Source organism: Poecilia latipinna, unplaced genomic scaffold (assembly GCF_001443285.1).
Source record: "Poecilia latipinna isolate Pla-1442-1.1 unplaced genomic scaffold, P_latipinna-1.0 Scaffold382, whole genome shotgun sequence".
NCBI lineage: Eukaryota > Metazoa > Chordata > Actinopteri > Cyprinodontiformes > Poeciliidae > Poecilia > Poecilia latipinna.
The window spans coordinates 167,016-186,907 of NW_015112998.1; the positions used below are offsets into that span (position 1 = coordinate 167,016).

The 19,892-nt window shown below is 39.1% G+C and overlaps 1 protein-coding gene and 1 long non-coding RNA gene across 3 annotated transcripts; one reads left to right on the forward strand and one right to left on the reverse strand.

Annotated features, from left to right (window-relative positions):
* Positions 1 to 4,228: 4,228 nt before the first annotated feature.
* On the reverse strand, positions 4,229 to 15,946 carry skap2 (src kinase associated phosphoprotein 2). 2 transcript variants are annotated; one of them, XM_015036841.1, is made up of 12 exons: positions 15,657 to 15,946; positions 14,469 to 14,574; positions 14,318 to 14,343; positions 13,997 to 14,095; positions 13,184 to 13,264; positions 12,173 to 12,256; positions 11,945 to 12,069; positions 11,666 to 11,729; positions 10,324 to 10,434; positions 10,086 to 10,190; positions 9,019 to 9,131; positions 4,229 to 4,575 (listed from the first exon to the last, which is right to left on the reverse strand). In XM_015036841.1, the coding sequence occupies exons 1-12, from the start codon at positions 15,694 to 15,696 to the stop codon at positions 4,483 to 4,485; spliced, it is 1,047 nt and encodes a 348-aa protein (XP_014892327.1). In that variant the 5' UTR covers positions 15,697 to 15,946; the 3' UTR covers positions 4,229 to 4,482. The 2 variants fall into 2 exon arrangements, with proteins under 2 accessions (XP_014892327.1, XP_014892326.1); XM_015036840.1 differs by having other exon boundaries at positions 13,997 to 14,098; positions 15,657 to 15,944.
* LOC106950177 (uncharacterized) lies at positions 15,360 to 18,623 on the forward strand. Its single transcript, XR_001425560.1, has 2 exons — positions 15,360 to 15,441; positions 17,730 to 18,623. It is a non-coding gene; the product is annotated as an uncharacterized LOC106950177 (long non-coding RNA).
* Positions 18,624 to 19,892: the final 1,269 nt, after the last annotated feature.

The following is a 19,892-nucleotide window of genomic DNA, read 5'->3' on the forward strand; positions in this document are numbered from 1 at the left end:
AATTCCCCAAATTATATTCCTATAGTTATAGAACCACTTTTCACTGCAGGTAAAGCTGTAAATTTCTTACATTACGTCTCTACCACCTTATATCTTTGAGCGTGTGCCATGTCGCAAGGAATAATGGGTGATTATATTAAATGAGGAGTATCTAGAAACATCAATTGTCAGATCTTGCTACAAATTCTCTACAGCAGGGGTCCTTAAATCCACTTCTCAAGGGTCGCTGTCCCTCGACTTTTAAGATGCGTCTCTGCTTCAAATAATGGCCTCATTATTTGAAGCAGAACTCGACTGCGGAGGTAATTGAGCCATTCGAGGTGCGGTTCCGTTCCAAATGAACTCCAGAGCAGTTCATTTACGGTGTGAATCTGATCCAGCCTCATTTCAACACAGCAGCTACCAGGTGTACGCCGCAAGCCTGGCCTGAATGCCGTTCCCCAGCTGAGTAGGTGTTGAATTGTGGAATACAGTTCCGTAAATAGACTAATAAACAAAGGTTGTCTGTGTTTTTTGGCAGATCTAACTTGTACCATTCATGAACTGCAGTCGGAGCCAAATATCTGCTGGCGGCTGCAAGTGACCTGCGGGCCACAATCCTGATCCAAACTAATCCATTGTAGCTCTGGAAGCATGAAAACTACTGCAAGATGAACTTTCATCCTCGTCTCTTGTCTTTTGCAACTTCTGTTTGTCTACAACGGATGTCTTTTATTTAGATTCATCCATTTTTCTCCCATCAACTCTGACCTGTTCTGACCCAGAACAAAAAGACATTTCATTTCATAATTCCATAATTATGCATGTCTTCTTGTTGGCCAATCACATAAAATTCCAATAAAATACAACAAATTTGTGATTGTAGCAAGACAAAAATGTCAAAAAGTTCAAAAGGTATAAATATTTCTCCAGGTCTCCGTGTGCCATGACTTCCGTAAGTTTCACTTTAAATGTGCCACATCTTTGAAAATGTCATAAACCAGACTGTACTTCATCTGCTGCTGAATTATGTTACATGAAACTGACCTCCATTAATAGTGACTTGCAGTTAAGAAGTGACCATTTCAGATTTTAAAGGTTCGAACCCAGATGTGTGGGGCGGGGCGGGAAGAGCTTTAATTGAATCCTGATATATGGGGCATCATCTGGGGTGGGGTAGGTGATACATATCCTGCAAAAAGCTTGGAGTTATCACATAAATAAAGCCTGAGTTATTCCTGACAGAAACTCTCCACGAAGCTGAGGTGAGACCTGCCCAATAATCCAAACAGCTGACGGACTGATCCGGATTTAGTCATGGAGAGTAGCATAGAGATCAACCGTCAGCACTCTTCATAATAGTCAACAAACATGACAGCACTAATATCAGGACATTGTTTTGCAGCCAACAATCAATGCTGACAAAAATGATCAAGTTTTATTGATAATTTATGTTAAAATGTTTTGAAATTACTTTATCTGAGCTGTAAATCAGCTGTGAAAACTGACAGCTTCCTGCACCGTCAAACCCAAAATATATTCATCACCCCCCCCCTCCCCCCAACAGCTCTGTTCATATATATTCAGCTCATGAAGGTGTGTTTTTATGGGGGGAAAGTATTAATTAGTGATATTCTGGTAGCATTAGTGTTATTTACTGCGCTGGAGGATTAATGACATGGTGGCATTTATCCTTTAAACATTATATCTTGATTTTAAATTGCGTTAGAAGAGCCTGTATATATCGAAGATGTCTCTGTCCAGAACTAACAAGAGACGGGGGAGGAAAGTTGTCATCCATTAAGGATATCTTTTTATTGGCACTTAAAGATGAGAGGCAGCTTTTAGCCTTGTTTGCCACTGACTAGATGACCCGTTGCCAAATATTTAAAAAGCAGAGCTCAAAAGGGCAAACACTCGCCCTATTTCAGTAATGAAGGCAGTGTTTTGCTGCAGTAGTCATACCTTGAACCTTGTCCCATTTTATCATGTTACAAGCATAGATTTCGATATGTTTAGGGTAATTTATGTGACAGAGATGCAGAAATGAGAGTATGATTGTGTTTTGTGACATTCTAACAAATAATGTTGCACGCATTCACATCCTACTCCCTTTGCCTATAAATAAAATCCAATTCAACCAACCCTACCTGTGTGCATTTGCCTGTTTCTAGTTCACTCACAGCATAAAGCCGTTCTGTGAAGGCCTGAGGTTTGCTAGGAAACATTAGTGCATCGTAAAGACCAACAAGCACAGGTCAGAAATAAAGAAGTGGATGAGTTTACAGCAGGGTTTTAGCACATATCCCAGGTCTTTAACATCTCACATCGCTGTTCAATTCATCATGTGAAAAGAGGAAAAACTACAGCACAGCTGCAAACCCGAGACACGTATTTAAACCCGTAGGCTAAACAGTGAGATCATTATTGAGGGAAACTGACAAAATGCCCTTGGTGATTCTGGAGAAGCCCGCAGAGGTTCACAGCCGAGCCAAGGTGGAGGAACCTGTTGATGGGACAACTGCATGTTTTCATGACCCCTTGTGAAAGTGTGGCAAGAGCAAAGCCATTGTTGAATAAGAAAAGACCATGTGGAAAACGCTGGTCTGATCAGACGGGATTGAGCTTTTCGGCCAACCTGTAAAATATCTGTGGAGAAAAACTAACACGGCGTAGCACACTGAGCACACTATCCCCATGGGGACGAATGGTGGTGGTAGCGTCATGCTGTGGAAATACTTTTTTTGCATCAGAGAAAGCAAAGGTAGCTGGAGGAAGATGGAGTTGTAGACTGCAAAGGATTTGAAGCAAAGATCCACCTTCCTGCAGAACAGATCAAACAGTGAAAGGGATGGCTTAGATCAAAACATATTTATATGCAAAAATGGCCCAGTTAAAGTCCAGGCCTAAAATCTGGAAAAAAAAATCACAGATATTTTCCACCCAGTCTGACGTAGCTCGAGGTATTGCGCAGAGAAGAATAGACAAATGTTTGAGATGCTGTAAGTTTCTGCAAAGGTTGGATAAATATAAGGCACACCTTTCATACTTATTTGTAAACGATGCATTGTTTTCCTTCAGCTTCTCGATAACATCCTAACTTTCTGTTGGTCTTTGACGTGAAATTAAAATAAACTTCATTAAAGTCTGTGTTTGGAATGTGAAACGCTATATATATATAAAAAAAGTGAAAGCATGTGAATAATTTTGCACAGCCTCATCGTTCTGGGCTTAAAATTCACAAATTATCTTTGATAGAATTAAAGATTTAAACACAAAGACGGTTTCTAATCTCATATCTCTTGTTAGTTTTTCTACATTTTCAAAAAAAACAAAGCCATTCTTCTCCATTTCTAGTGCTGTATATTCAATAAGTAATTATAGTAATTCATTACAGCTCCAATTAGAAGGGAAGCTTTATCACTGCACTATACCATAAAAATTCAGGATTTATGTTTTCTTTGAATGTCACCCAGAGGACAGAGGACTAAGGCTCATCACTCAACTCGAACAAAGCAGAGAGACAGCAGCCAGAAAAAAAAGAAAAATAGATACAGTGAGTTATCGGTTGATGAATGCATTTTTCTTTCCATTTCTCACTCCACTCTCGTCCCCCTGTCTCCCAACCTTGAGAAAACCCCTGACACGGCCTCTTTGTCGGAGTGCATTAAAACTGAAGCCCATTTTTGGTACAACAAAAACAACAAAAAAGAAATACACACGTACAGTACATGTATCTAACCTCAGAGGGACGTTGCACGGCTAACGCTGACTCTCCTGCTGTCAAACAGCTCCTCGGAGGGCGATAAGCGTCCCGGCTTTCTGTGCGGCTGCCTGTCCTATTAGTGCACCTCAGCTGTTACAGTCAGGGAGGCGGCACAACCTCCCATCTGCCGCTGCTGTGATCCTCAGCCCAGCCAAGTCTCCCAGGTGCTTTAAATAAAAGGTCGCTTTGAAGCATAGGACAGAAATGCTGAACATAAGCCAAAAAAAATAAAAAAATTCTATTCTGATTATCCACGTTTTAGCCTTCTATCCTAGAAATTGTATATATTGGAGCTCCGTTAGTATTAGGTGGGTTATATATACATATATTCTTGTTAATATGGCTTGTAAACCTCAGGTAAGCATTTTTGCTCCGTCACAAAGGTCACTTATGATTCTATAAGGAACTAGATTGCCACCTTGTGGCTTAAAAAAAGGGTAAATATATATATATATATACACACACATATATAAAAAACATCAGTGAGTGTTTGAATTTTTATTATCTTCTCCAAAAGCAACTCCAGAATGGCATCACAAATAATTTCAACAGAAAATAAATACAAAAGTGCAGGAAAATGCTGGAAATATACTTTCAGTCAAATCGCCATTTTTATAATCATCAGTCTTGCTAATATTGAAACACTGGATTTATCTCAGAACCCCCCCAGCCCCACCATTCAATATATGAAACAGCAGGTAAGTGGATTAAGCAGAAGCCTCAGCAGCACAGAGCGTTTACATAACGTAGAGCTCCAACAGGTAGTCTCTAGGAACGATGCCGATTGCTCCGTTCTTCTCTCCGACCCACCAGCCAAAATTGTTGTACTCCTGGAAGCAAAGAAACAAGAATAATAGGCATGTCTGCTCTTACTTAAACTGTTTAATTAATCATTAGCAAGAAAGAAAAAAAAGCAATTACAGGCTGAATCACACCCAGGAGCCTCTGCGTAATTGTCAATCTCAGGTTGTAATATTGAAATAAAAGGCCCTCGGCACACAAAGAGATAAAACGCAGTGGCTTAAAGGATGATGTGATGAGACTCCACACACAAAGTGATCCAAATGACTTCATAATAGCTTCAAGGCTTTTTCATTTATTTTTTTATTTGTCAAAATTTAGACATAAAGTCTTTTCTCTGATTTGTCTTTAAACCAGTTTTTGATCATTTATTATTTCCTTGATTTGCATTTCATTTGGGATCTTTCTGCAAAGTTTCTGACTTTTCTCCGATGTAGATCTAAATTTATTTTTGTTACTCGTCTTAGTGTCTGTTAAGTGAATCTCTGACTATTTTAGCTCTAGAAATTAAATCGCTCTGTCCTTTTTAGAGGGTCCTCTGCCTCTTTGACTTAAAATGTGTTGAGTTGTAACAGTTATATTATTATTTCTTTCACTTTAAATTGCCGTTTTGATTAAACTTGATTGGCGTTTCACTTTTAATATCTTACTTGTCCTTTTCTATCCAGCAACAGTCCTAAAATATTCATCTTTTGTTCATTTTGTCCATTGTTTACATTCTAGTTGGGTTGTTTTGTGTCACATTCTCTGCTATTTTACATCCTGCTTTGACTGTCAAGTTTTATTGGTCATTTTAAAACAAAGATATTTTCTCTGGAAATATATTTTTAAAAAATCAAGCATTAATTGGATGCCTTTTCCCTTGTTTCAGGGAAAAGGCATGCTTTGTAATAGACATGGTGGCATATCCCATCCACAACTTCATACAGTTTGTTGTTGCCCATCCCCCCACATTCAGCCGTCACGTTTAAGATCACAAATCAGCATTTTAATCCACTCCACCACAAAAAAAAAAAAAAAAAATCAACGTGCATTGCACGTAAATCTTTCCGAGCCCAAAAGGAGACAGCTTCAAATGACAGTCAGCATGCTGAGATGAGAGAAAGACAGCGTGAGGGGAGATCTGAGACCATCTCTCTCTTTTGGACAAGAGCCTGACCTCACATCAAAGTCTTTCCAGAACATGAATCAAGGCTGGAGCTCAGGTTCTGACAAGGCAGAAGGAGGGAAAACTGAGGGAACGTCTTAAAAGGCAGAATTCAGGGACAAGCCGGAGCCGCATCCGAGTCCGTCTTACTCTGCAAGTCAGTGAATTAGATGCAAGATTTTGCTTTGCATTATACGTTTTGGTAGCAGTGTTGGCAATAACCAGATTCTGGTGTTAGGTTATTTTTTTAGATTAAAGAAGAGAGCATTTACAGTCTGCATTAGAGTCTTGGCATAACACTAATGAACACTTTGCGATAGTCCGTTACACCAGAAACATTACTTTTGGACGGTGTCAAATGCAAATGATTTAAATTCCAATCAATCAAATTGCCAAATATATTTAACCTCTTGACTGTCATGAGGATACTGGTGCCTTCATGGACCCATTGACCTGCATGTAATCGCTTTGGGGGTGATGGTGATTCAAGTGGTATAATAGTTATATATTATTAGCATTAATTACTTTAGAGATTAAATATTGCCTAAGAAGATGTTGGTTTGAATTCAACTTATGCTGTTATTTACATTATTGCTAATACAATGCAAATGTGTTTGTACTTGTGTTAGAAATTAATAGGATTAATTTATTACACGATTAGAACCATTAGGGTTTGACCATTAGAAGGTTTCCAATTTAAATAGATTTACATTGAGCTTTAAATCTTTTTTTTTTATAACAGTGCTGATGCTAAAGCCCAACTTGCAAGCAAGCAGTGTTTCTTGCTAATAAACAGCACATAATAATTGGTAATTATTAAATGATGGCACGTTACAATCAATTTCGAACATTAACTAGCTAGCAATATTTTGTCGTTATTAAGCTAGCATTAGCTCTTAGGTTTATGTCAAGTTTGTTTGCAGGCTAGCCCACAAGGACAGCCACTGCCAAGCAACACCATGTATTTTGTTTGGTTGTCAGGAAAAACCTAGAATTAAAAGTAAAAGTTCAGTAACATTTTTTTAGCAATCACAAACCAGATTTTTTTTTTAATATGGATTCACAAATCGGTATCAAAGACATCAAAAGATTTGAATAGTGTTTTTTAATATAAAATATCAACAAAAATGTTTGGCTTTAAAGGTGTGCTACATGGTCCAAATGACACTTCATCTGGACAACTGGAGGAGTAGGCTGTGGTGTGTGTGTAGGTGTGTGCGCGGCTGTGTATTTGCACACATGTGTGTCCGTGTGTGTGATGACTTCCTGCCTCCAGCTTTTGAAAACAGCAACACCTCATTGTATAGTTGGCTGGCTGACAAATAAGTTAAGGTTGAGTGAGTGCTGGACACAACTTGGGAATGAATATACGGAGCTGTGGATGACTAATGACACCACACCCTGTGAGAACACACACACGTTAACACAAACACCCAAAACCGAAAAAGGGCACGCTGTCGTAATTGAATTACTTGTACCACAGGAAATTCTTCGGTTGCATCGGTTCGTGAAGATGAAATGTGAAGACGTTTTCCCCTAATGTGGAGTTTTTAAATGCTATACTCATTAATTATTCTTTTCACTTTCCGTTGGGGAAGGGGTTGTGCACATGCGTGTAAACGGAGAGTGGTCGGCTGTGCAGCCGAATCGAACAGCTATCAAACTCTCAAGTCCCGACTTCAGGAGGGGTCTCATAGCTGGAACTCCACACCTATTACTGGGATCTGTGGTGGGGGAGGGATGCAAGGCAGAGGGATAAAGGAGACTTGTGGAAGAGGAAGGGAGACGGCCAAGCTTTTAGCTGCAGCTGGCTGTGGTCCAGACGGGTTTTATGGTCATTGCACTCGTAGCAGGCCACAACCCCCAACACCAAGGTTTCAGCTAATGGCACTCTTAGGCACTGAAAGGGCAACTTGATTCTTGGTGGTTGTTTTTTTTCCACACAACAGGACAGACCAATAAACCAGGATTTAGCTGATGAGCATTATTAGGGTTTTCTACTTTGGGCATTTGGATTTGTACGGTAATGGCTGATTGGTCAATGGAGAATTAATTTGGCTGATGCTCTATTCCCCAGTGTGACATACAAAACTAATTTCAGTCTCTTAATTACAGAAATCAAATCATTTCTATTTAATTATTTTGTTAGCAAGAGGGAATATAATTTAATTACCAAAATTACTTTTTTATATCTGATTTCAAACATGTATTACTTTATTTTATTTCCTTCTCCCTCCCCAACCCGCTTTCACAGTTTAAAGGTTTTTTTTATTCCGGGTATTAGAATAAGTAATTTCCTATAATTCAAGATTAACATTAAATTATATTTAACCATTACCAACATTAAATTATTATTTTGGTTAGTAAGGCAGTATTTCATCAGTAACTGACCAATGAGTTGTACAACCCATCTGAACAAAAGAGCTACATGCTTTGCCACTAGATGGCAGACTTGAATTTTAAAAGTTCCTTGGCCAGCTGTCAGCAGTCTGTCCCATATGACCGCATGCATCATAGGAACTAAACCAGACAAGAAATATAGCCTGTTCAGATGGAGCACATTTCACACTTTTTCTTTAAACATACCACATGATCCAACATCCATCTGTAAAAACATGAAATTCTACCTTTTATTTCAAGACCACTGCTCCAAATGTGGAATGCATCAACAAACCCTATTTGGTGCTTACTCAAAGCAGACAAGTACAAAAGAGCTCCTGTTTGGTTACAGAGTGAAGGTAAAGAACGGGCCCTCAGTTCTCCTGGCCCTGCCCGGCTTGACAAGCCTCGGAAATTGTGCGGCCACTACACGTCTTCACCTGCTCCGAATGCTAAGTCTGGGTTTCCTGAGAACACACATTCCTATTTAGAGAGGTGATAGAGATGCATGAGAGGTGTGTGTGGGGGGGGGGGGGGGCTCGGGGCAGCTCAGCGCCTAGCATGGCAGCAGTGACAGAGTGCTGAAATACTCCAGATGGGAGTGATGGAATGATGTTGTGTGCCAGCTAAAGCCAGAATCTGCCAACGGCACTAAAGCAGTTTCTGCTGCGACACGTCTAATCCTCCACGTCGGAGTTCCAGAGAAAAAAACCTCTAGTCAGGTCCATCTCTGACTGTCCCCTCAGTAACATATCAAGAAAATCTGCTTCTTTTAAGGACTTGGACAATTTAGCTTCGATGGGCTAATCACTGGAGTCAGATAATCATTTAGTCAGCAGACCTGATTGCTTTTACGTTTCCTCAGAGGTGAATTGTCGTAATTCTATTCTCTATAGGAGAGAAAACAACAGTTGATCTCCGACACCCAGAGCTCCCTGGTCCATACCTTGCTCAGGATGTAGATGGCCTCTCCACGTTTGAAAGACAGCTCATCTGGGTGGTCCCCTGTGCAGTCCCATAAGCCTTGGTAGAAGTTTGCATAGTCTGTGCTCTTGTCAGCTGTGCAAGGAGAAACAACATAAGGTGATATAAGAGGTTTCAAGTTAATTTAATTTAATTTAATTTAATTTTCCACTTGCGTTAATCGGGATGCTGAGACCATTTTTTTTTTTGGCTGAAAACATTCTAATAGCAAAGATAAGTATGGATAAGACAGACTCACATTTGCTCTGAGACGCCATTGATACAACTTAGAAATGCTAACAGTCTTTATAGCAGTGCAGTAATCTACCCAGTGTTCCTAGCTGCAGAACTAAACAAGGGCAGGCATTGTAGAGTTTCTAAGCTCCTCAGAACCATATGAAACAAACCATGTGAATCGAACCATATGAAAACCAGAAATGTGTGGAAACTCTTGGCTCCTTTAAATCAAGATTAAAAGGACTGCTTACTGCAGCTTTTGATTAAGATCTTTGATGCTCGTTTTTCTCAACCTAGACGTTTGTTTGATTGAACATTTATATTTCCATGTGTCTTCATTACAGTATTCTTAAATAATTTATATAAATACCTTGCTTTAGATGGAATTTTCTTTCCTTCTTTTTCTTTACTTTTAAGTAAAGCCATTTTCTTACCCATATGTATGCATGGGGCTGTGCACAAAAACTGGCCTTAAACAGTTTGTGTTGTAGGAAAATAGTCATCTACAGACATGTTTTGGGGTAGTTTATTTATTTAAGCAACACCCATTTTTGCTTCTGTTAATAACCCTATTTTCTTGCTTAAAATATGCAATGGTATTTCTGGTGTTTAAACGTGCTAAGTGCCGTAAAAGGAAGTTGTGCAAGTCAAGCAAAGTTATTTCCAGAATTGTGCACAGTAACTTTCAGTTGTTCACAGGCACTTCCTCTGTCAGTGTTACTACTTCCTCTTCGCTGCAGCTTTTAAACATTCACTTGATCAGACCCATCTGCTGCTATTAGTTAAAGTTGTATGTATATTCAGAAGCAATACCTCCAGGTGCGGCAGAACTGGCAGCAACAGGAGGAGGATGAAGAGGAGGTTTGGATGATGGTTCAACTTTTGGTGGAGGTTTGGCTGGACCAGGCATCTCCTCATCTGGAGGAAATACAACCATACTGATGCATTAGCGTGCATTTCAAATTTTGTAGAAAGGACAGAAAAATGGGATTTTTTTTTTTCTACATCATATCGTAACTGTGACAGTGATTAGTGTAGAATGTGGTCAGACCTGGAAGCTCTTCGTAGATTTCTTCACCCGGGGGAAAAGCAGGAGCAGTTCCAACGTCGTCATACATGAACTGTTCGTCGTCATCTTCTTCAGGAATGATGCCAGACATATCTAATAAAACAACAACAACAACAAAAAATAATAATGTAAAGTTCAACAGAATATTTATCTCATGTTTATTTATTTTCAAAAAGCACATAAGATTTCACGTTCTTTGGTGAACGTTTAGTTCTAAAGAAATGAAAATGATACTACTGATGAAACAGAACCAAGACTCCCCAACTGCGGTGAAAGTTATCACTGGAACTATGTGGTTCGCCTTTAAGTGCCATTCAGAGGAAATGTTGGTACAAACCCTTTACAAGGTAAACAGCAACATAAAGAGAAGTGGACAAAAGTGAACCAAAATCAATTCACTTTTGTTTTTAGTTCTATGTTTTCATAAGTGTCTCTGAAGCTGGAATGCGAATATGACAACATTGAAGTTGAAAGATGAAAACTAGCGGTATATGTGCAATAACAAGCTAAACGATGTTAGCAGCAACAACAGGACTGGATTTCTTAGCATTTCAGGCACCCATTCACTAACACACCGTGCTGTGTGCAGGACAGATTTAATGAGAAACTAACCATGAGAGATGCAACTACAAACTCTAATTCAGTAGCATCTCAACGCCGTTACCAACTCCGCTAAGAAAAATAGCTATAAGCATTCTTATTAAGATCACCTAATTTACCTAAATTGCATAATTGACAAATGGTATGCAATTGTCATGGATATTCCAGTAGGACTGAACAATATAGCAGAAGTAAGAGACACCCTAAGCATGTTTAGAATTACAAAATAACTCTTATTTTTGTCATTTTAGTGTATATGTTGCTATTTAGTTTCATTTTTCTGATAGATTTGGGATGGGAGTAGATTCCATTGCAACACAATTTATTCTTCAACAGAAGCTAGATTTATCACTTCTCTGAAATAGTAATTGAAGAGGTCTAAAAGCTTTTTAAATATGGTGACAAAGTCCTCAAGTTGACCAGTGTATTTTCAACAGGCAGCAGCCATAATATCTTTAAGGACAGGGTTGATAAGAAAGTTAATTATCTTCAACTTGGAGTTAACCAGTTTTTAATTTAAAAATGGCTACCTACATTTAAAATGAAATACACAACACATAGAAAAGATTAAAAAAAAACATTTTAAATAAAACTTCCAAATCAATCCATTATCACAGTTTTAAGATGTCCATTACTGTGTTGGTATTCGGAATCTCTTATTTACTGGGGTGAAGCTGGGAGAACCACTATAACAAATATAGTAAACGTGTGGAAGCCCTCATACCTCTCAACACAAAGTCTATTTGTTTCACCCATTCCTCTGCCTCCTTCGTTGATGATGCACAAAACTGAAACCGAACACAGAACAAAATTAAAACAACACTCAGGCCTGCATGTGTTAATTAGTGGTAATGCATCTATGCATGAGAAAATGTTCTGCATGGAGCGGCATGAACATCAGGAACACATTTCAAATATGCATTTTGAGTTGAGAGTAAAATGACTGATATGAGTAAATATTACTTTTTTCTTTTTTTTTTTAGTATCAGTGAGAGAAGCGAACCTGATAGACTCGCTTGTCTGGAGCAGAAATTTCAAAGCAGCAGTCCTTCTTTGAGTCTTTCCGTAAGGTGTTGTTCATTTTGACGTTGTAGCCATCAATGCCGAACTCGCCTTTCTGCTGCTTGTCTTGTTGCAGAAGATAAAAGTACCATTATAAATGGTCAACATAATGCAGACATAATTAAAAAATTAATAATAATACAAAAATCTCTTGACGGACAAACTGTACCTTTCTCACTGCCATAATAGTAGAAGGTGTGATGGCTCAAAGCACACCATCTCTTCTGCCATTCGGTGCCAAAAAAGCTGTGATCTGTGCAGAGAAAGACGATTTGCATGAAAGTAACAACATTTTAGTTGACCGTTTCAGTGGTTTGCATGCGACATTGTTTTCATACTACAGTTTACAGTAGGATCATTATGTACAATATTCAGAGTTTACAAATATATTTTAGAATACATCATATGTATACAATATATATATTGTATACATGCAAACTTCTTTATGAACAGATTTTTCTTTGCAAAAGGTTTAACAGGAGACCAAACACTACACTTTACTTTCACAGATCATACATGTCTGTTATGCAAAGGTTTCAACTTTTTGGGGCTTTTTGTTTTTTACACTTGTTCATGTTGCAGTCACAATCTTTTGCACGTTTCATAAGCGATGAACTGATTGTGATATATGCAGTGCAATCCTCAATGAAAGCCTATTAGAGGCTGCAAAGTTCCTGAGACTTGGATAATGGTTTAGAGCAAAGCACATTCATGTGTTGGAATGTCCCAGTAAAAGTCAAGACCTTTAACCAAATGAGAGTCTGTGGCGAGACTTCAAAATTATTGATCACAAATGCTTCCAATCAAATCTGACTGAACATAAGCTATGTTGCAATGAAGAATAGTTTTAAAAAAAGAATCTATGGATATGTAAAGTTTGTAGAAACATATACAAAAAACAAAAACAAAACAAAACAAAAAAAAAAAACCTGACAGACAAAAAGGAGTTCCACAAAGTACTGACTCAGGGAGTCCAGCCAATTCACAATTATGCGCCAAAACGCTGACTTGTCACATAAAATCCTGATAAAACATATTGACATGTTTGGCTGTAATTTGACAAAAAGTGAGAAAGGTCAGGGACTTAATATTTCTGCAAAGCCGACTGCACTTTATTGTCCAGACAAACAGAGTCTGCTCTAGATTTCATTTATTTATCTGTAGTTATTAGAGCACCGACCTTTCCTGCGTTTCTCCAGATATCCTGCTTTGAAGACAGACGTCAAGTCCTGGGCTGCAACGGGCGGGGCCTGCTGCACACCTGTAGAGGACCAAGATCAACGCAATGTATCAAATCAAACGCATCCTTTTGAAATGTTAAAATGAAAAAGGTGTTTCTACGTTTTCATAAGTGTGTCAACAATAGTTTTAGGGGAACGTAGCCATGGGGCATTTGTTTATTTGACAATAATTAACAGCAGAACCCATAAATGCTCCACTCACCTATATTTCTGAGTATACAAGGCCTGCCTTGTACAGTGCAACTTCAATGCAAATGTCTAATTGCTGTGTCAAAGTTGCTTTGTGTGAAAGAGAAGCCATAAAAGTGGCAGCTGCTTAAGGCCCATAAACCCCCACAGTCCCTTAATCACCATCCCACAAGGAATTCCCTTGTACTTTCCTCTAAACAGCAAGTATGAAATATTGCATTGATTCCCTTCGAGAAGCATGCTGGATTAGAGTGCTTGAAAACTGGAGGGGATGTTTTTGCACAAACTTCAGCCATGGCAGTAATTTTTAGTCCCCCGACTATGGCTGAGAGCAGTAAAACACACTCTAGCTGCTGAAGAGGGGGCGGTGAAGGGGTGGGAGGCGAAAGGGAGGTGGCGAGGGGCAGCAGTTGTTCCTCTGAATTGCTTTCCCCAAGTACGTTGCCGAGTTACAGTTGGAATGCCTCCTCCCTCACGGCGTCACTCAGAGTCACTTTCTCCGAGGGATACACACAGATTTGTGAATTTCCTGACGTTTTTCCACGGCTCGTTCAGTTAATTACCTTCGCCGGCTTCTTCGTCCTTGTCCGTCCGCTCTGAATGCATAGAGCCTCCATCGTTGTTGCTGTCAACTTCCTCATCCTCATCTGAATCATCTCCACCTACTGGAGTAAATATGAGCTGTGAGGCATTGTGTGATTTGGTTATGTTCATCTACCGACGGTTCTCCTTTTCCAAGCTACTTCGACAAGTGTCAAATAGACAAAATGGTTAAGCATTGGTGAATCAAAACCAAAATTCTATTTTTTGCAGTTCCAGATCTGCAACATTGCTCAAAAAGAGGAAGGGGAAAAAAGAATAAGATGATAAAGACAAACACTCACCTTTGTCTTTGAAATCTTGAGGGAAACTATAGATAAGACAATAAATTGACATTACTAGTTTAAAACATGCATTAGCGATAAAGTATTTGATGACTTAGTGGCACCTTTGTGATCACAGGAAATGTTTAATGCACAGTTCATGCGGCAATACCTTAGTTTGACCTCCTTGATCCGTTTGATAAAGGTTTCCCGCCTCTCTTTTGCCTTCTTGCTTAAACTTTCTGCTTTTAGTCCATCACAGAGGAACTGTTCCAAATCTAAATAAAGTAGCAGAGGAAACATTTGAAGGTACAGCTCAGCGGTGCACTTCTTTCCCTCACAGCAAATAGACCTTGACAATAATAAAAAAATAATAATCACAGGACTTAGTAATGAAGTACAGATTTCCAGAGAAAAGTCATGAAAATGTGTACTAATGAAAAGCAAAATCTGTGACATTACAGGAGGAATGGAGCTGATCAGTTGCTGTTGATAATCTGGAGGATGGGCGACTTTAGACAGATGATGATGAAGATTCTGAGACGGCTGAATAAAGCTGCACGGATGGCTGAGATTAAGGATTCATTTTAAGTCTTTCTTCCTGGCAATTACTGTCTCCATTGGTTACTCTGTAAATTATTGTTAGTGCATGAAGCAAGTTTATCTCTGTCTTGATTTAACATATAGCTTTTCTCCTGATTTTAACCCTTTAATAATTTGATTCATAATGAGGTTTCACATGCCCCAAAAATGAGTTCTGGCCATTCGAATGTTGGTTTCATAACATGCTAGTCAGGTGTCTCCTTTGATTAACCTAACTTTAAATATCAGGACATTGAATCTCAATTGTCATCAGTCTGTTGTGATGTCACCAGAGGAATGCCTCAAATAAAGTTTACTTTTCAAAGGTATTTCCTCTTGATTAGTGCATCATTGCAATTTATCACAAAATAGAAAAGCTGACAATGGTGAGTTGTTCAATAAGTGCTAGGTCATGTCTAAAGCTGTTTTTGGTTGATTTTAGAGAAATACCTGACAGGCAGCTTTAAACATCCTTACTTTATTCGTGTGCAGCTGATGGTGCCGCAGACCACAAAGGCGTCAAACCGGATGTCTGAACTATAGCTGACTGTCAGGGTCACCAGGTGAGAGCAGTGTTTATTAATCAAGCTTAAGCAGCGACATATTTGCCGCTGAGCTAGGTTTGACAGGAATTGATATAACGAAAGAACATCACTCATTGTGAGTGGATGGTTCCTCTTTTCTCAGGCTGCTTTCCCTAAGTCTAGTGAAAGAAGAAAAAAAAATCACGCGAGGAAAGAACACTGACAAACAATCAATCACTGATCGATGAGCTCACCTGAAATCAGCGTCGTTAACTCGTCGGGAATCGCGCGCATCGTAGCGAGGAGCGACAGCTGGAGCTCGGTGGACCTTCCGCCAAGAGAGGAACTTAACAGTACACGGAAGCAGCAGCTCTGTCTCTCACACGGAAGCCTGTTTGTCAATTATTTCTAAAAGTGACCACTCGGTTCCGCATGGGGATCAACAGCGAAGAGCCGCATGACGTTTGCTCAGGAGGAGCCACGCTGACATTTATTGGTCTCTGCCTGTCAGTGTATTGTTCTGCAGACACGGAGCTGATGCTTTAATGGTCCGCCGCCTCTTTAAACGATAATAAAGTCAGGAAATCATATTTTTTGATCGATTCAACGTCACATAACTATTGCACTAAATAACTGTCTTCGCTGCCTCTAACTTAATGGACACATTACTACGCCCGTGGGTTAAATTTTTTAATTATTAGTTTTTAACACTGATGTAAGATGTTTGCAGTTTATGAATATGTCAGCGCTGTAAATCTAAACAGGGGTCATTAATAGCTGCAAAGAGAATTACTGAAGCGCTCAATCATTATAATGTAAGAGTTAAGAAGTGGGCTATGATACGGAAGGATAGAGATAGACAGACAGACAGACGATCAATAGGTCCAAAAGTTTTATTTCATTTTCATCTACCTTATATCTTCTTCATCTCCTTCTGTGTTTAACCAACTCATAAGTAATCCTCTAAATAAATATCCATATACATAATATATGTTGCAGTTGCCATATGTCCTACATGGCTTGCCGTAACCTGCAAACCAGGCCTGATTTGCAAAGTGTCCGAATGACCAGCTGTCATGTCAGTTTTTCTACCTGACCAGTGGATCTCTGCAGCTCCTCCAGTGTTTCCATGGACCAGGGCCGGGCCAAGCTTTTCTGGGGCCCTAAGCAGAGTTTACCTTGTGGTGCTTTAATATATCAAAATTACATACTTCATCATTTCTAGGCTATACTATGTGTGTACAATGCCTAATAATATTAGCTCATACCACAAAAGCACAAAATTCTACCAAGTATTTTAGTCTAGTTTCAAGAGAAATATCTTATTACTCTTGAAATAAGATAAAATTAGCTTACAAGCAACCTTTAGCATGATGTAGGAGCTTGTTTGTATTTGTACGGACTTGTACTTAGGAATATTAATCAATATTAAGGAATTATTGACTTAAACAAGCTCCTATATGTTGCTGAAAAGCTACATTAAAGTTAGTTTTGTGTTACTTTAAGTGTACTAAGACCTTTACACTAGAAACTAGATCAAAAATACTTGGTAAAATTTATATGTTTTGCTGTGTGCATCATACCGGCGCTATTATGGTTCTTGGTTCTAATCTCACAGGAGTATTAAACAAGCAAAGATGCTCTAATAAATTTGCTTTTTGAAATGGAGAATAGTATTTACTGTGTTGTAAATAAGTGTGGCATATTAATTTAATGTTTGTAAATTCAAAAATTGAATTTACAGTAAACAAGTTAGCAAGATTAATATCTTTTGTTTTTAAAATTTGAAACAGAAAGTGTAGACAGTGTAAAATGTGCAATCTACCACTACAAAATAAAATCAAATGATGCTCTTGCGAGCCCCCTGGTGGTGTTAGGAGCCGTGGGCCGGCTGTGCCATTAGCCTCTGTTCTGATTCACTGATTAATGCTCTCCCTGGCCAGTGGTTCTGTTTGCTTCATCAGACCATCATCTCCAGTTTTTTTGTAAATCAGTTCTCAGCCAAATGTGAAGTGGTCAGCTTTAAAATGAGCACCGTCAAATCAGAAACCATGTTCTTGAGCTGGAAAAGGGTTGAGGTCTGGGTCAGGGACAAGATTCTTACCCAAGTGGAGGAGTTTAAGTATCTGGGGTTCTTGGTCACAAATGGTTAATGCTCTTTGCAGCATAAATATGCAGATTGGCAGTCAGAGCTGAACCAAAAGGTGAAACTCTGGATTTATTGTTCGGTCTATGTTCCTATCCTAATCTATTGTCACAAGCGATGATTAGTGACTGAAAGAACGAGATCGTGGATGTAAGCAGCTAAAATGAGCTTTTTTCTGCAGGATGTCTGAACTCTTCCTGAGAGATACAGTGAGAAGCTCACTGTTCCCAGAGGGGCCCAGAGCCGCTTATTCCCCATATTGAGAAGACTCAGTTGATGTGGTGGGAGGAAAATCAGAAGAAAACCTGTGACACGCTATGGGGACTGTGTTTCTCATCTGGACTTAGGAGCCCCTGGGAGGAGTTGGCCCAAGTGTGTGGAGAGAGGGAAATCTGGGCTTCTCTGCTTAAACTGCTGCCCCCGCAACCCGATGCTGGACTAGCCAGAGGACAGATAAACCCTTTTGTTTGGAATTTTAGTTGCATTAATGTTACCCTCTGAGGTTCTTGCAGTGATATTGTATTCGTACAGAGATTAAATAATGCACAGGTGGACTGTATTTTCTAATTAGGAGAATTTTTAAAGCAGTTGGATGCTCTGGATTTTATTTACGAGTCTCAGAGTAAAGAAGGGCTGAACACAAGTGCAGACTCGCCTTTCACTGATTAACATGTTTCTACTGGCACATTTTAAGAAATAGGCCTTTTGCCAAACTATTTATGACACTGTCATTTATTTAAAAGTCGTCACCTGACTTAAGTCGTCTTCTTACTTCTGACAGTCACGCAGTCTAGGTGGGAAGGCTGAGCTCTTGAACTTTAAAGCTTTGTCTTCTTGAGAAACGTGTCTGAAAGATCTGATCAGTCATGCTGAGTTGATTACTTTTCCTGTAGCTGCAGGCGTTGAGAAGGTTTCTGGATACTGCAGACAAACATACCTTCTGGAGAACTCACTGATCATATCAGAGAGGAAAGAATGTGATTGAGACACTACGTAAACCAAAAACTGTGATTGCATTAATCGATTACTTATGATTTAAGCATTAGAATGAAATAAATAATTCAAACCATTTTTAAAAACTGTCCTTGTCGTTTTTCTTCTTTGAAAAGAGTCATACAGCTTCGTTTTAGGGTATGGCTTAATATATCATGCCATTCTGTTTGGACAAGAACTTTTCTTTAAAGAGATATCCCCATTAGTGGGGTTAAAGAAAGATGTCTAAATCTCCAAAATGACCTCTAAGCTGCCATGAGGGTCTTTTACACTGACAAAAACAACAATAAATCTGTTGTTTTGTAATACCAAACTTTTTTTTTTCTTATTATGCTGCTGATGAATGTGAAACAACTTCATCATGGTGGTCATCAAAATCAATTAATTATCACTGATCATTACCACTACCAAAACTGGGTTTGTTTAACCCAGTACAGAACCTTCATGAACACCGAAAGGCTCTTTGACCAGACCTGTAGCCTGATTTTCCAAGGCTGTTGCTGCAAGCGTCTCATGACCTCACTTCCTGCTTAAGCTGCCATTGCATTTTTATGAGCTGTGTAGTCATTCAAAACCTGACCCCCTCCTGACCTGGCAAGAGTTCCTCCCAGCTGGAAGAGGAGAGGAGAGCCAGTTTGACCTCTGACCCTCGCGAGTTTCTCTGTGTGTGGATACATGGAGGGAGGGATGAGTGTTGTATCTGGTTTCCCCCATAAAGTTTGCCTGTTATCCTAAGGATGACCATGATGTCAGCTGAATAAAACAAAGTCGTCCAGACAGGTTAGAAGATTGTCGTTCTTTAAATAAAATGCAGGTGGTAACTTGTTGTTTATTGAATCAAGGTGTTGGAATTAGTTTGACAAGAAGGAATTTTCAGTCGAGCCCCATACCTCACCAGATTAGCACCACTTATTAGCATCCCTAGTTTCATCTTTACTCCATGTGCCCACGGTTTAACTGATCAAATGTCATGTTATTTACTAAATGAACAGTGCTGAGTAAATCGTAAAGGTATGTAGATTTCATGCCCAGCTTTTTAATACACACTCAGTAGAGTCAGCAAGGAGGGGCCATGTTAGATCGGTGGTGCTTACAAGCAGTTAAAGACAATAATTATTTATTTATTTTTGATTTATTTTCATTTGTAACATTCATGCAATTTGGCTCCATAACGGAGGATTTAAAATTGAGACAATTAGCACAACTGCCAAAGCGTACCAGTATTCCCTGCATAATTGTGAGGTTTTACAAAATAAATATTGCCATTCTTTACATTTCAATATTCAAAAACCTACAGAATTTTGAAATAGACCATTGATGAATGTAATCGAAGTGCTCTTGTGGGCCCCCT